Raw genomic sequence first — 16,701 nt, forward strand, 5'->3', positions numbered from 1 at the left:
GCTCCAGTTCCCAACAAGTTTCTCATCTCCATCTGAGACCACCTCAGCCTAAACTTTATTGTCCATATCACCATCAGCATTTTGTTCAAAGCCACCCAACAAGTCTCTAGGAAGTTCCAAACTTTCCCACATCTTCCTGTCTTCTGAGCCCTCCAAGTCGCCAGGAAATTCCAAACTTTCTCACATTTTTCTCTCTTATTCTGAGTCCTCTAAATTGTTCCAGCCAGTTACTCAGTTCCAAAGTCGCTTCCACATTTTTGGGTATCCTTATAGCAGTGCCCCACTCCCTCTGTACCAATTTACTGTATTAATCTGTTCTCACACTGCTATAAAGAATGGCCTGAGACTGGGTAATTTATAAAGGAAAGAGGTTTAATTGACTCACAGTTCCACAGAGCTGAGAAGGCCTCAGGAAGCTTATAATTATGTTGGAAATGGAAGCAAACATGGCAGCAGAAGAGAGAAATGAGTGCCCAGAGAGAGGGGAAGCCCTTTATAAAACCATCAGATATCGTAAGAACTAACTCACTATGATCAGAATTGCCCCTATAATTCAATTATCTCTATTTGGTCCCTCAATTCTCCTGTTCACTGCCATTCTCCAAACTTAACTCTGCTCCAACCATACTGAGCTTCTTACTGCAACAAGCTGCCACAGGGGTGATTATCCTTGCCATTCTCTCTGCTTATAAAGCTCTTTTCCTAGATATTTTCATGGTACTCCCTCTCACTCCATTCAGGACACTTCTCCAATGACATCTCATTAAATAGACCTTTCTTGATTATACTGTCTAAAGCAGGAGATTTCTTCCCTCATCACTCCTATTCGTCCTGTTTTTCTGACTTACACTCCAAAACTCTGTTTATTTATTTGAAAAGCGGCAATAATAGAGATGTCTTCATCAAAACGTTATTAAAATAAACACATGAGATACATGTAAATTACCTTATAAATAATAAGTCTATAATAATATAATTTTTAAAGCAAAGTAAATAGTACCCCATCAGCTGCTTAAAATATTTTCATTTGATGGTGCTATTGTTTTTAATAGGGCCAGCAAATTAAAAAAATCTTTTTAGGGCAGGCAGGCAATTTCAATTTGTTAGAACCAGTCAGGTATAAAGCAAGAGGGGACAAAGGAGGACTGGAGAGTGGATACCCAATGATATAAAAGCATTCACATTCAAAAATTTAAAAATATAAAGGTATTGCATTGGCCCTACAAAACAAATCTGCAGATTGAATTCTGCCTATAGGACACAAATTTATGATCCTTAGCAACGTGAAGTTAGAGAAGGGGCTTTATTGTGATATTGACATGAGTTGTTTTATATCTGATAAATGAAGTCTCCTCATTTTCCTGTGGTGAGAAGAGAGGGGGCAAGCAGAAAAACAGAGGAACAAATTTGGAGGCTAAAATAACTTTCTATATAAGGAAGTATACTAGTACAGAATTAATTGATAGCAGGGATTAAGAGATGTAAATTAATTTGAGATACATATTCTAGAGCTAGAATACACAATACCTTTTGTATGTCCATATACAGAAATTGGTTGCATTTTCCTTAAATAAAAAGATTTTTTTAAAAGTCAGTGAGCTGTTATGTTTTCTTCCCTCTGACTTCAATTCCTTGATTCTTTCAATACTATTTTTTATATAAATTTACTGTCTAAAAGCTGGATCAGCTTATGCTCCTTTGTTGAGAGAAGTTGGCATGCTGTCAAGTGGGCTGGGCATACGGAGTTTCAGTTTCCTTTCTCTGAGTCTTTGAAGCTTCAAGGCTGCAGAATAATTTCCTTCGCTCATTTCGTGCCTGCCCAGCTATCCAGACAGAGCAGCTACCCTCAGCTCTAGCTGATACTACAGACACTACAACAGGTAAATGTCTTTCTGCTTTTCATTTTTCCTAGCTAGCATTAGTCTCTCTCTTTCTCTCTCTCTCAGGTGACAGTGTCACTTGCCAGTCTCTGTTTCTGTTTTAATTTAAAAAGCAATGATTTATAGGAAAAAATTAGCTAATGATTTTTCTGTTCATCCTTTGTTTTGTCATTTTTTGTGTTATGTAGAATATATAAAAGACATAAATGCAAGGTTTGTAACAGCATATAGTATCTGTTTCTTAATATTTAACGGAAAATATATCTGATTTGCCACTAGATCAAGAAGTATGGCAGTGACAACTCGTTTGACATGGTTGCATGAAAAGATCCTGCAAAATCATTTTGGAGGAAAGCGGCTTAGCCTTCTCTATAAGGGTAGTGTCCATGGATTCTGTAGTGGAGATTTGCTTGACAGATGTTGTAATCAAGGGCCTACTCTAACAGTGATTTATGGTGAACATCATATTATTGGAGCATATGCAGAAGAGAGTTACCAGGAAAGAAAGTCTGCCTCCATCATCCTTTTTGCACTTCAAGAGACTAAAATTTCAGAATGGAAACTAGGACTATGTACACCAGAAAGACTGTTTTGTTATGACAATATACACTATAACTCCACAACTGATTTCCAGATAGAGTTAAGAAATAGAAAAGTGATTATGGGCTCAAAGACAACAGAAGATCTTGGACTTGTTCAAAATTGTACTATTTCTATTCAGGATTGTGAAGTTTTTCGATGTGAAGGTAGGTTTAATTAGATAATCCTGTATAGAGTTCTCCCTTGCATGTTTGGTTGGTTTGAACCAATTCATCTCTTTAAGGAAAAATGACCTTTTCACTCATCCATAATTTGGATGGTTCAGATTGAAACCTGGACACAAATTGTTTACTAAGAGACAACCAGGGTCAATAATATGTATATTTATGATAAGAACACTTAACATAAGATTTATCCTCTTAGCACATTTTTAAGTACAGTAAATCCTCAGTTAAAGTGAACTATAGGTTCTTGGAAACTGTGACTTAAGTGAAACAACTTAGAAGGAAACCAGTTTATTTCCCTCATCATTATGGAAGAAAGACATTAGTCAAGGACATGCTGTATGTTGTTTTGCTTAAAATTACAGTTTCCAAGAATCCATGATGATGTTAAGTGATGACTTACCGTATACCAGCAGTGGTCTCCAACCTCTTTGGCACCAGGGACCAGTTTCGTGGAAGCACAGACTGGTGGTGGGGGGATGGTTTCAAGTGCATTACATTTATTGTGCACTTTATTTCTATTGCTATTATGTTGTAATATATAATGAAATAATTATACAACTCATTGTAATGTAGAATCAGCCAGAACCCTGAGGTTGTTTTCCTGCAGCTAAACGGTCCCATCTGGGGGGTGATGGGAGACAGTGAATTATCAAGCATTAGATTCTCATAAGGAGCACGCAGCCTAGACCCCTCATGCACAGTTCATAATAGGGTTTGCGCTCCTATTAGAATCTAATTCCGCTGCTGATCTGACAGGAAGCAGAGCTCAGGCTGTAATATGAGCAATGGGGAGAAGCTGTAAATACAGATGAAGCTTCACACTCCTGCCGCTCAAGTCCTACTCTGTGGCCTGGATCCGAACTGGCCACAGACAGCCAAGGTTCCGTGGCCCCGGGAGTTGGCGACCCCTGCCATATGATATTGTTGCTGTAGGTACTATGCTGTACAGTAGATCTCTGGGACTTAATTATCTTGCATAAGTAAAACTTTATGCCCTTTGACAAATATATTCTCTTTTCTTCCTTCCCACAGTCCCTAGCGAACCACCATTCTAATTCTGCTTTTATGACTTTGACTATTTTAGATTCCTCATGTAAGTGGGATTATGTAGTATTTGTCCTTTTGTGTCTGGCTTATTTCACTGAGCATAATATCTAATATTGCTGTATTAGTAATTTTAAAGATAGGGGCAATCAGAAATCTAAGAAAAGGCAGAAAGAGTACTTAGATATTCTGTGTGGTTCCCTAAATCTTTCCTTTCCATATTGGACATGTGCTTTAAGAGCCAGAAAAATAGGCAGGGGTTTTAAGTGAAGTTTATGGGCCACTTTACATATTGAAAAATTATATGACAGCTTTCAAGACATTTTCAAGGGAGGCAAGAATGCCCTCTTAATCCATGGAATCTGTAATTTTATTTGTTTTTTGAGATAGAGTCTCTGTTACCCGGGCTGGAGTGCAGAGTGCAGTAGCAAGATCTCAGCTTACTGCAACTTCCGCCTCTCGGGATCAAGCAGTTCTCCTGCCTCAGCCTCCTGAGTCGCTGGGATTACAGGCATGCACCACCGTCCCCAGCTAATTTTTTGTATTTTTAGTAGAGCCAGGGTTTCATTGTGCTCACCAGACTGGTCTCGAACTCCTGACCTGGTAATCCGCCTGCCTTGGCCTCCCTAAGTGCTGGGATTACAGGCTTCAGCCACCGTGCCTGGCCAGAATCTAGGTTTATTTACTAAGTAATTCTTAGCCACTGATATCCTGTTAAGGATGTTCAAGGGATATGTACTATTTCTGTGTGGGAAATATCATTAGTCTATTTACCAGGACATAAAATTACTAGCATACTTATTAGAAAATTAGACTTGGTCAGTTGTCTTCCTTTTTCCCTGAGAGTGTTCCCTGGTAAAGTGAGCAAATGTGTCTGTCTAGCTGCTTTAACTCATACCTTCATAGTGATTCATCCTTATTCTTGTGTGTAGCAATAGTTTATTACTTTTCATTCATGTAGTGTTCCATTGTAGTGCATCCTTCACAGTATTTTATCCAATCATCACTGGTGGACATTTGTGTTTTCCAGTTTGGGGCTATTACAAATAATACCGCTATAAATATTATTGTACATATCTTTTGGTTTACACATATAATTGTTTTTTGAAGAAAATACCAGTGAAATTGCTGGATCACAGGGTATGTATATGTTCGTCTTCACACTGATGACATTTCCCAACATAGTTTTATATCAATTTCTACAACTATAAGTAGTGTACAAGGTTCTCTGTCACCCCAAATCCTTTTCAGTGTTTTGTTTTATTTTTAGATTATGTAACCATTTTGGTATATGAGTGGTGGTATGACATTTAACAAATTTGTCTTTCTTTGATAAAACAAGATAATTTATTTATTTTACATTTTAAAATAATTACTATATTAATTTATCCTTTCTTCAAGTTTTAAAATTTGGTTTTATATTTTATATTTCTTTTTATATTCCTAAGGTTTGTTTCTTTATTCTTTCTTATTCTATTTTCAATTTTCAATGTTTTCTGTCTTTCTTGTCATTAACGAAATAGGATTTTATCATAAAATTGACATAAAGGTTCATATTGCTATTTTATATATATTTATAATTGTGGTTTCTATTTCCTTTTGGATATTAAAGTTATTTAAGACAGTGCTTTTTAAACTCCCAGGAGGTTGCTTTTCCATTTGTTTGTAATTGCGTTTTGCTAGTTTTATTATATTATAGACATTGAGGGAAGTTTTCACAATTTCTACTATTGGTAATATTGTTCACTTTGTTGCCATACATATGGCCATGTTTATAAATGTTCTACATGATATTCTTCTTTTGTAACTGAGAGAATTGGTAGCATCGCTTATCCTTATCCTTTCTGTTTTAAATTCACCATAAAAATGTCTCTTTCTAAGAAAAAATAATTCTGAGCTTGTGCCTTATTGTTCTGAATGAAATCCTCTGCTTACACTTGAACTATTTACCGCACTCTGATTGGGTAGGCATGAGTCTTATCTTCTCTTCTGGGGGCAGGAATAAAATTAAGTGAGCTGGAAGTTCCTGGAGTTCCAATTGTTAATAGCAAGTTGTAGAGAAAATCTAGTGCCCGTGTTTTCTGTTTGTGTGTCTCTGCACATTATCCCTCTCAGACCTATTGGATTATGGAGGGGAATATGTCTTATTAGACATTTCCACATTTCCACGTTAGACATTCCCACATCTCTAGGCCTTGCTTCTTTTCTTTAGAAAACACCCACACCCTCAATTCCCATGTGGGAGTGAGTCACACACACACTCAGGCATAACTGAATGAGAAGAGATCTGCTGATAGTACAGAGGGTCTACCTTGCCTCTAGCGCTAGCGTCTTCAAATGATGTTAATGAGATTTATCAGAATTTTCTCTATAAAATTGTTCCATTTTCACCATACAGGACCGTTCTCATGGAAAAGCTATTTTTGTATTTGTCTCTAGTGAATTCATTGACATTCATTCAGTCAGCCAATCATTCAACAACTTCTAATCTACATTATTCTTTGATTATTTCCTCAGATTTACTGGATGAAAGAAAGATAAAAGGGGTGACTGAGTAAGTCATTGTTTTTAAGATTCTATTATTCTCTTCATTTTCTTTGACTTATTCTATGATACGTCTCATCAATATAATTGGCAACACGTATTATCACACATAACTTGTGGATCATCAAGAACAAACTGTATTTATAATCATAAAATATTTGATAATATTAAAACAAAAAGGGCACTGAGTAGAGGAAAGGAATTTTTAATGTGATATACTTGAAGAAAAATAGTTATTTGTTTGTATGTCTGTGTTTTACTTAGAATTCTTGCAGTTAATGTTTCAACTACTCTAGAGAGTTGCTAGAAGTGGTTGGCAGGTGGGGAATACCCATCATGAACTTCAAGAATATGTTAGAAATGGTCTACTTTCATGAACTTTGGAAGTCACATGTATTTTGACTTCTGAAGTTTAGTGTTAAATAATTGATCTTTATGTATAATACAGCTATTATTTATTCTTAGATGTATATGGTTTACTAATTTAAATCTGAAAGATTTTATGTCTGGCTTTAGTTGTGTATTATTTTTTGCTTTTTGTTCTTTTTGCAATAGAATTTCATCTATTTTCAAATAGGTTCATCTCATGTTTTTTATGTAAGAAGGTAAGTTGCTAATAAAAAGAATCTATGAAAAAAATGAATCCACAGAAAATTTATAGTAAGGTTTTATGACCTAACTGCAGTCAATTGTTAAAAATGGTCATGTCTGAACAGGCTCAGGAAGAGCTTATTGTCTGCCTTGAGAACTTATGAACCATATGGATCCCTGGTTCCACAAACACGAATTCTGCTGCTGGGTCCAGTTGGAGCTGGGAAGTCCAGCTTTTTCAACTCAGTGAGGTCTGTTTTCCAAGGGCATGTAACGCATCAGGCTTTGGTGGGCACTAATAAAACTGGGATATCTGAGAAGGTAAGCACATTTGAGGCCACCTAGCCTTTGCTTCTCTGTTCAAATCAGTTATATTTCAAAAGCCTTTTGCAGATCAACTTTATTACATATAGACTTCATCTCAATTTATAATAAAAAATTAATCTTTAAAATTGCTTTTATCCCCTCTACAGTATAGGACATACTCTATTAGAGACGGGAAAGATGGCAAATATCTGCCATTTATTCTGTGTGACTCACTGGGGCTGGGTGAGAAAGAAGGCGGCCTGTGCAGGGATGACATATTCTACATCTTAAATGGTAACATTCGTGATAGATACCAGGTAAGATGTGACTAATGAGAAATTATAATTGATTTTTTAAATGCTTATTTTTGTACAAATGTATCAGCATTTATCTTCTTAAACTATTCGATTTTTTTTTTTTCAAAAAGAATAAAAACATCTGAGGGCTCTTCCATCATGGCTATCGTAACAGCTACTCCACTTTCCATTGCTTTCAGCTATGTGAAACAGAAATCCAACTACATCAACTTACCTACATAGATAATTTTTCTTATGTAAGAGGAAGTCTGAAGGCAGGCAGCTTGGGATCAGTGTGGCAGCTATCTGAAGTTATTAATTTCAGAGATCCTTCCGATTTTTTGAGGTCCTCAGCATGGGCTGTTAAGATATGCCTCCCCCAAATTTATATATTAAAACCCTAGTCCTCAGTGTGATGGTATTTGGAGGTAGCGACTTTGGGAGGTAATTAGGTCATAAAGATAGAGACCTCATGAATGGGATTAGTGCTCTTACATACATGAGAGAGATGATCTCTTTCTGTCATGTGAAGATATAGCCTGAAGGTGACTCTCTGTAAACCAGGAAGAGAACCCTGACCAGAAACCGAATCTTCTGCCACCTTGATCTTGAACTTCTCAGCCTCCAGAACTGTGAGAAATAAATGTTTGTTGTTTAAGCCACCCAATCTGTATAACGTTTCATAGCAGCCCCACCTGATTGAGACGCATGACTGTTGTTTTTATGTGAAAAGAACACTGAGCACTGTCAGTGTTCCAGGCAAGAGGAAGGGGAGATCAAAGAACCATCTCGGTATATATTTTTTAAACTTCTAGTCTTCTAATGAACAGATCTTGAATTAATCATTAAGTTTACTTTGTTCCAAACGATAGTCAATGATGCCAACATCTTTCACTGAATACCTTTTGTATCTTTTCATTATGAACTATTGGGGTCAGTTTTTGTATTCTCAGTTTTTTCTATTGATGTAGTGATCTATTATTTCATTAGAGCATTTTAATTACTATATTATCTAATTGTTTAATTACCATAGTAATCAATTATGGATTGATAACTTACCAGACAAGTCACATTCATTTTTTTATTACTCCTATTTGTTTTTCTTGGCAATTTTCATACATATACCTTTTCAAATGAGGTTTTTTGTGCTTTGTTTGTTCATTTGTGTTTGACTTCTTGTTGTTTATATTGAAATTATATTAACACTTTATACTGAAAATTGATTGACATCTTTACATATCTTATGTGCCTGTTAAAAAACACAGCAAGTTTTGTTTTTCTATTCATGCAAGATTCTTTCATTCTTTAGTATAGAGTTATCTTGTAAGTGCTGTTTATTTTTAAATATTCTTTTTTAGATACAAACTTTTTTATCACCGAGAATTTTAAAATAGACAAAATAGTTTAATGGATTCCTATGTACTCAGATTCAAAAATTTTTGACTCACAGCCAGTCTTGTTTTATCTGTATCTACCCACTTTCTCTTCTCTTGTATTATTTTGAAGCAAACCCAAGAAATCGTAACATTTCATTCAATACTGACTATACATATAACTATAAAAATAGGAGCATATATATATCTCCTTAAACATAGTCATAATACTCTTACCCCACCTAAAATTTACAATCGTTCCATAAATTATCAAATACAACTCAATGTTCGAATTTCTAATTGCTTTATAAATATACATCTTTAAGTTTGTTTGAAAAACATTCAAATAGGTCTATTCAGTTTCTTTGACTTTGTATCCCTCACTTTTTCCTTATCATTTGTTTCTTAAGAAATCTAGTTGTTTTGTAGACTTCTATGTAATCTGAACTCCATTATTTTCATCCCTCAGGGTGGTTTTACATGGTCCTCTGTTTTCCATATGTCCTGATTATTGAGAGTTGAATCTAAAGAGTGTTCCAATTCAGATTCTACTTCATAGATTGTGTTGTATTCTATGAAACCGTGCACAGTTTGGGGATTTATCACTTTTCTAATATTGGTATTAATCAATGTTTAATGCCTAGATCCATTTATTTGTTAAGGTGTGAAAATAGTGACATTCTCTATTATTCTTTCACCATTTCACATACAAAAGAGAAGCTTACCCTCATCTATTCTTTGATTATCCAGTGGCACAGTTTAAAAAGAACAACAGGATGTATGCTTGAATTTTTTGCCTTTTTGCAAGACTTTGAAATAGTGACATTTCCTTCACCTTTGCCAATAGGGTCAAGATATTATTTTATTGTCATTAAGAACAACTCAGTATGAATTGAACATATGTTGTGTGTTTCAATCCATTGTAGGTTTTCTCCATACTGATGTAAAGTGTACCATCTTGTACCAGTGAGAGCCTCTACAATTTGGATCCTGAGTCCATTTAACATGAACCTGAAAGTCTTTTTTATATTCTTTTATTCTTGCCACAGCTTTTGAGACAGCTGTTTCTTCAAGCAGTCCTGGTGTGGGGCATTAGAAATGTTCATAGCTACTTGGCTGGTCATTGTTTCTTGCCTTTTTAGTGAGCAGAGTTAAGTAATATACATTTTCATGAAAAAAAAATTATGAACTTATACAAAAACTTCTTATTCAAATTCAGTACTAGAAAGTTTTTACTTACTCTCTTTTCTATCACTTGTATATCTGCTTTCTCCCAAACTGAGAATTCTCATTCTCAAAAACAGTGGAGGTAACAGAGTATCATGTCACAACTCATTTCCTTTATCTTATATATCACCTACAGGAACCTCAGTATAAAAGCTCTATCAGTACCATGAACAATCTCATCATAATCACACTTAGTATCATTTCATATAATCACAATCAAAACTGGAAATAATTAAAACATCTTAGCAGATTTTTATGGTGTATTTAGGTTGTATCATGTATCATTGGAGGGGTATACAAATTATTATATTTTGAAGTCAATCAAAATAGTTTATCCCTGTATTATAACTGCAACAGTTCACTAATTCGATTAAATTTAGGAATTGATTTTTTAAGTTAATTTGGTTTTATGTTTATGTTTAGCATTTATATGGTTCAAAGATCAAATCTACAAAATAATGTATATTCAAAGAATCTGTCTTCCTTCTCTGCCCCTTCAAATAAATTTCTCCCCTCTTCCTATTAGTAACCATACAAATTTATATTTTTCTTGCCTTTTTAAATATATAACAAAGTACATATAAATTTGTGGCTACTCCATTCTTGGAGAAGTGGTAGAAAACTGTGTTTTATTGACATATCAGATGAAGTTTAATTGATACGGCATTTTTCTGCTACAAATGTTCCTGCAGTTAATAACCTTTGCATATATCATTATGTATTTTTGTCAGCGTATCAGTGGGACAGATTCCCAACAGAGAAACTACTAGCTGAAGAGTAAAGTCATCTCACCTTGAACCCTTTCCTCCTTGCGCTCTGCTTGATGGTACCAGCTTTTTTTCTGAATTCTCTTACTTCCATCTGTGGGCAGATTGCCTTTCTTATCTAGAACACCTTCAGCCATATCCTTATCCTCTTGAACTCCTGCTATTTTAGCTCTCAGATTACATGTCCTTTCCTCACAGATGTCTTACCTGACAAGGTGAAAGGACTGCTAGCTTACTTGCATAATGCTTGTATTCCCTATTAAGATTGTTAACCTCACACTATTAGAGACTTTTCTGTTTTGTTTACCATTCAGTTCACTTGCACAGTGTGTGGTACATAGTTTGTGCTCATAAACAAACTTGTTGAATTAATATGTTGCTTTATGTCTACCTTACAGTTTAATCCCATGGAATCAATCAAATTAGGTCATCGTGACTACATTGATTCCCCATCACTGAAGGACAGAATTCATTGTGTGGCATTTGTATTTGATACCAACTCTGTTGAACACTTCTCCTCTCAAATGATAGTAAAGATCAAAAGACTTCGAAGGGAGTTGATAAACGCTGGTGAGTCTCATTCCACTTTGCTACTAAGGGTAATTGACCAGACTGCGTTTTAGAATGTATTTTGGACAGGATAAAGAACTTAAGTCATTGCATATTTCAATCTTCCCTAGTCTACCAGCATGCTTCAATGAAATTGAGCATTCATTAGCTATATAACTTTGTGCAAGTAACTTAAACTCTCTGTGCCTCAATTTTCTAATCAATAAAATTAGCATAATAATAGTACCTACCTTAGAGACTTTTTTTGTTAAGAATTAAAACAAATTAATGTATATATGAAGGGTAGTACAATCCAAACTACATGCTACCCCTATGTCCTGGCATGCATTTATTGACAAAGATTGGGCCTTGAGCTTTAAGAATTAGAAAATGAAAAAGAAACATGTCAGTAAGGAAAAGAAACAGGAAGGTAAGGTGTTTGGTAGAGAGAGGTAAAGAGTTTGGAGAAGGTAACCAGGATCAGGGATTTAGGGTGAACCCATTCTGGCTTTTCTTGGTCATGTCCATTTGGAATGAGAAAGAGCCAGTTTATCACTGTTCTTGGTTTTGAAGCAGAGAGTGATCAACTTACCTGCTTGCTGAAATATAAAACTTTGCAAAGGGGAGATGTGCAGAGAGATGATTGCTAGTGTTGTGAAATAAGGGAAGTTTACTTGTGATGCTTTGACACATTCTGCCTCTTTCAAAACACAACTTCTGGACAGAATATGAAATCAATCAGCAATATTGAGGCATAAATTTTAGTTACCTCTTCCAAGAGGTGGTTTCATTTGAGGCCTCATTTGTTGCCATGGAAGGCAGTGAAGGTGACTCCCCATGTCAGAGAAATTCCAGATACTAATAAGTAGTCCAGGGGAGTTTTTTGGGGAGATGAGGGTGACCGGGGTGCAGGGGATCTTTCCAAGTCTGAAATTGTTCCACAGGTTGCCTATTGCATAACTGATAGTTAAGTAACTTGAAAATACTGATGCTCTCTAGAATGATAAAAACAATTCTGTTTGGCATAGGTGTGGTACATGTGGCCTTGCTCACTCATGTGGATAGCATGGATCTGATTACAAAAGGTGACCTTATAGAAATAGACAGATGTGTGCCTCTGAGGTCCAAGGTAATGAATGATGCCCTCCGTAAACACATTTTCTGGGGTATGTTACTACAATCACATACTAGTGTGTATAAAAATAAAAACAAGCAGCTACTGGGTTTAAGAAGAATTATACAGATTGCTTAAATAGGGCCCATTTCCCAAGATTCAAAAGTTAAATACAGTCGTTCTTTGGTATTTGCAGTGGATTGGTTCCAGGAACTTGCATTGCTACCAAAATCTGTGGATGCTTAATGGCATAGTATTTGTACTTGCATACAACCTATGCACATCCTTTGATATACTTTAAATAATATCTAGATTACTTATGATACCTAATCCAAATTAAATGCTATGTAAATAATTGTTCTACCCTATTTTTAATTATTAATGACAAGAAAGTAACCAGTACGTGTTCAGTACAGATGAAATATTTTTTCAAATTTTTTTTTTTTATTTTTTGAGATGGAGTTTCTGTTGCGTAGACTGGAGTGCAGTGGCATGATTTCGGCTCACTGCAACCTCCACCTCCTGGGTTCAAGTGATTCTCTTGCCTCGGTCTCTCTAGCAGCTGGGATTACAGGCATGTACCACCACACCCAGTTAATTTTTTTGTATTTTTGTAGAGATGAGGTTTCACCATGTTGGCCAGGCTACTCTCAAACTCCTGACCTCAGGTGATCTGCCCGCCTGAGCCCCCAAAGTTCTGGGGTTACAGGCATGAGTCCCTGCACCCGGCCATTTGTTTTCAATTGTTTTTGAGCCTTAGTTGAACTCACAGATGCAGAACCCATGGATACAGAAGTCTATCTTTACACTGACATGGGTAAGTTCATTTATTACAATTTAATTCAACGATTCAATTCAATAAATGTTTATTGATTGTCTTTAAGATTGAGTCAGTGTGATAGTCTCTTATCAGCTACACAGATCATGAAAAATTTCCCCCACACTAAACATTTTACAATTTTATAGATGGGGGTGAGGGGATGGGAGTATGGGCTAAGAAAAAGTTGACAAGAAATTATCTATGATTGACAATGATAAATATCATGAAACAATGAAAAATAGAGTGCTTTAAAAGTTTAGAGAAGAAAAATATAGTGTTAAAGGGGTTCGGGAAGATTTCGTCAATTGGACAGCACTGGGAAATGGCTTTCGAGGAGAATAAATATTTCAGAAAATGAAGCGACAAAAAGGGCCAACAAATTCAGCATAAGACAATATATTAATGGAGGAAAAGTCAGCATGTTTGGGAAACGTGGAGTTCAGGTTAGTGAAGGGCTGGATCTTTGTGGGGGGAGATAAAATGGGCAAGGAACATTTGCATGAAGTAATTTTATTTAATTAGGAGCATTATGAGGAATCACAACAATGTTTTGAAACAGTAATGATATGATCAAAGTCAATCAAAGTTATGATCTTCAGAAAAATTAATGTGGCACTGTGCACAGATTGGAATCAAAAGGAATCTGGAAGTGGGAACACTAGTTGGGGAAATGCAATGATAGTGAATATCTGCTGAGCACTAAGTATGTGGCAGATTTTCTTAATCAGTCCTTATAGTAAGCCTATGAAATGGGTACTATCATTACTGCATTTTACAGGTGAGGAAACAAAGAAAACAGAGTAATATTTGCCAATGTTTATTGACAGTGCTGAGCAGTGACAGATAAATATTTCGAACCTAGGCAATTTGGTTCTAGAGGTAAAATAGTCTAAACAAGAATCAAACATTAAACTGGTCTAATAAAATCTACTTATCCAGAGAATGTCTTTTAAAAGAAACAGAAAATTTATGGACTGTAGCATAGGTGTCTTAAAATTTTTGCTTCTAAATCATTTAGAATCCACTGCATGTATTCCAAATTACTATTACCAGTGACATTAGAACTTGATACGTGAAGTTCTTCAAGAGTACTTTGTGAGACCAGATCTCCGTTTTTTTTCCAATGGGAAATTATTGCCAAGTTCTTACATTTTGATATTGCTTTCATAATTTATACTGACATAAAATAATATTTTTCACTGTTTTGCAATGTCTTTTTAATTTTTGTATTGCAGCTAGAGGAAGTCCAAAGAAAACTTGGATTTGCTCTTTCTGACATCTCGGTGGTTAGCAATTATTCCTCTGAGTGGGAGCTGGACCCTGTAAAGGATGTTCTAATTCTTTCTGCTCTGAGACGAATGCTATGGGCTGCAGATGACTTCTTAGAGGATTTGCCTCTTGAGGAAGAGGTAGATGTGTTTGGTGGTGTGGAAGCTTGAAAGGGTCAGGTAGTTGGCTACTTTCTGCCTGGATCTATCAGCTACCTGGCAGCTCTCAGTCTTTTTGTGGGTTGTTGCCCTGTGATTAGTCCTGCTCTTTAACCCACTGTCTGGATGCATTTTTCCCTCCTCACATTTCCCTCTTTTCCTGGAGTACATCCTAAGAGAATCTGTACTACATTTTTTCCCCTCTTGTCTTGAGATGAAAGCTTTAAAATAATCCACTTCTGTCATTTCCACTCTCTGAACATCCCAAGCTGTATCCCTGGCCTCTTTTCTCAGACTATGTTTCTTTACTTAGGACCTGGAACTGGATTGGATCAGCATTGCTCCTCATCAGATGCGACCTTTGATTATTTGCTCCTTCCTTAGGACCTTACGCTCCTGTCTTTCTTTGATTTGCCTTTTGGTTTCTCTCCTTCATCTTAGTCCCTCTTCATGCAGTGTGGCCTTTGCTAGGTAGAGGTATGTCCTTTTATGTAATGGTCACAGAATTTAGTATGACATAAACTTTCTTTTAACTGTCTGCGCATAGTACATGCTGCACTGTTCCATTTAGAGATTTGACAGAGCTTTCAGTTTAGTATACTCAAATCTTATTTTAGTGCTTGGGAAATGAATTCAGAATATCATATCTTCTCCAATTCTGTCTTTCTCAAATTGCTGGGAAACTCTCATGTTACTAACTTCATTGCTCTAACTCTGCCATCTTGGTTTCACCATCCCTTCTCTTCCTCAAGGTACATGTGCTGCTAATATTGCATTCGTTGAGATCTCCAGCGTCCCAATATTCCTCTTCCCTCTTGTTGCCTTTCCTCAGATAATCCACTAAGAATATTTTGTGTTTCTTTTCTCAGGGAATCAAAGAAAGGAAATTATCAAGTGTGCACAAGGAAGAAAATTAATATGTGAAAAGTTCACGTAAATTTCTTCATATCACAGAAGATTAAAATTCAGAAAGGAGACAACAGACCAAAGAGAAGTAACTAAGACCGAAGGGATGTGTTTTATTAATGTCTAGGATGAAGAAATGCATAAAACATTGTAGTACTTGTGAATAACTAGAGATAGCATGATTTAAAGTCATAATTGTGAAAAATAATAATAATTTTTCTTGGATTTATGTTCTGTATCTGTGAAAAAATAAATTTCTTATAAAACTTGGGTCTAACTTGAGAGTGTGTGTGATTTTGGAAAAATTATGATTTGTCAGCATCTTCTGATATTCACTGCTTTCATCTTAATTTTGCCTTCTGATTTTATTTCTAAAGTATGTGATTTTGGTCTGTATGAATCCCTTCTTAATGTTGTATTCTTTAACCTAAAGCCATTTTTGCTTAATAATTGATACTTACCAAATGTGGTACTTAATATTCATAAGAATTCCATAAGACTAAAACAGAAGGAGACTATAGCTTGATTACTTTATAGTTATGACTATTTTAGTTACAAGTGACAACATTCATCCTGAACTATATGAATAAAAAAGGATTATAGTATTGGATCAACTAATCGAACCAAAGAAAGGGCATAAAACTGGCTTCAGAAATGATTGAATCTGGGGATTTAAAAGCTGTTGACTATTTCTCTCTCTCTCTCTCTAGCTGTCTATTTCTGTCTCTCTCTCTCTCTCTCTCCCACACACACATTCACCCCTTCATTACTTCCTTTATGTGCTGCTATCATTCTCTCAGGTTAGCATTCTTGATAATCTTAAGCCATCTTAATTCGAGTCTTATTAATACATCTAAAATTATTAGCAATTACTTTTAAAAAGCTTTTTATTAAAATATAGTATAAACATAAAAGTTATATGATTCATGTATATGGCTCAATGCATTTTTATAAACTTAACAAGCCTGAGAAACTAGCACTTGGATAAGAAACAGAACTTCACCAGCAGACATCTCAGAAGTCCCCTTTATGCCCCAGCCTAGTTATTAGCCAGGGTATCTACTATTCTGAGTGTTACCCTGCTGATGGT

General features: G+C 35.6%; 1 protein-coding gene across 1 annotated transcript; it reads left to right on the forward strand.

The window, feature by feature from the left end:
- The first annotated feature begins 501 nt into the window (after positions 1-501).
- Positions 502-15,888, forward strand: IFI44 (interferon-induced protein 44). The gene is made up of 9 exons (XM_011953178.1): positions 502-1,880; positions 2,160-2,626; positions 6,209-6,245; positions 6,952-7,147; positions 7,300-7,449; positions 11,194-11,365; positions 12,373-12,473; positions 14,514-14,687; positions 15,575-15,888. The coding sequence occupies exons 2-9, from the start codon at positions 2,170-2,172 to the stop codon at positions 15,620-15,622; spliced, it is 1,335 nt and encodes a 444-aa protein (XP_011808568.1). The 5' UTR covers positions 502-1,880; positions 2,160-2,169; the 3' UTR covers positions 15,623-15,888.
- Positions 15,889-16,701: the final 813 nt, after the last annotated feature.

Source organism: Colobus angolensis, unplaced genomic scaffold (genome assembly GCF_000951035.1).
Source record: "Colobus angolensis palliatus isolate OR3802 unplaced genomic scaffold, Cang.pa_1.0 Scaffold359, whole genome shotgun sequence".
Classification (NCBI taxonomy): domain Eukaryota; kingdom Metazoa; phylum Chordata; class Mammalia; order Primates; family Cercopithecidae; genus Colobus; species Colobus angolensis.

Bases quoted from the DNA above. Each gene is read 5' to 3' on its own strand.
- IFI44 (XM_011953178.1), top strand. From the start codon at position 2,170: ATGGCAGTGACAACTCGTTTGACATGGTTGCATGAAAAGATCCTGCAA. The intron at 7,450-11,193 runs GTAAGATGTGAC...TCTACCTTACAG, and splicing joins ACATTCGTGATAGATACCAG to TTTAATCCCATGGAATCAAT. The intron at 11,366-12,372 runs GTGAGTCTCATT...TGTTTGGCATAG, and splicing joins AAGGGAGTTGATAAACGCTG to GTGTGGTACATGTGGCCTTG.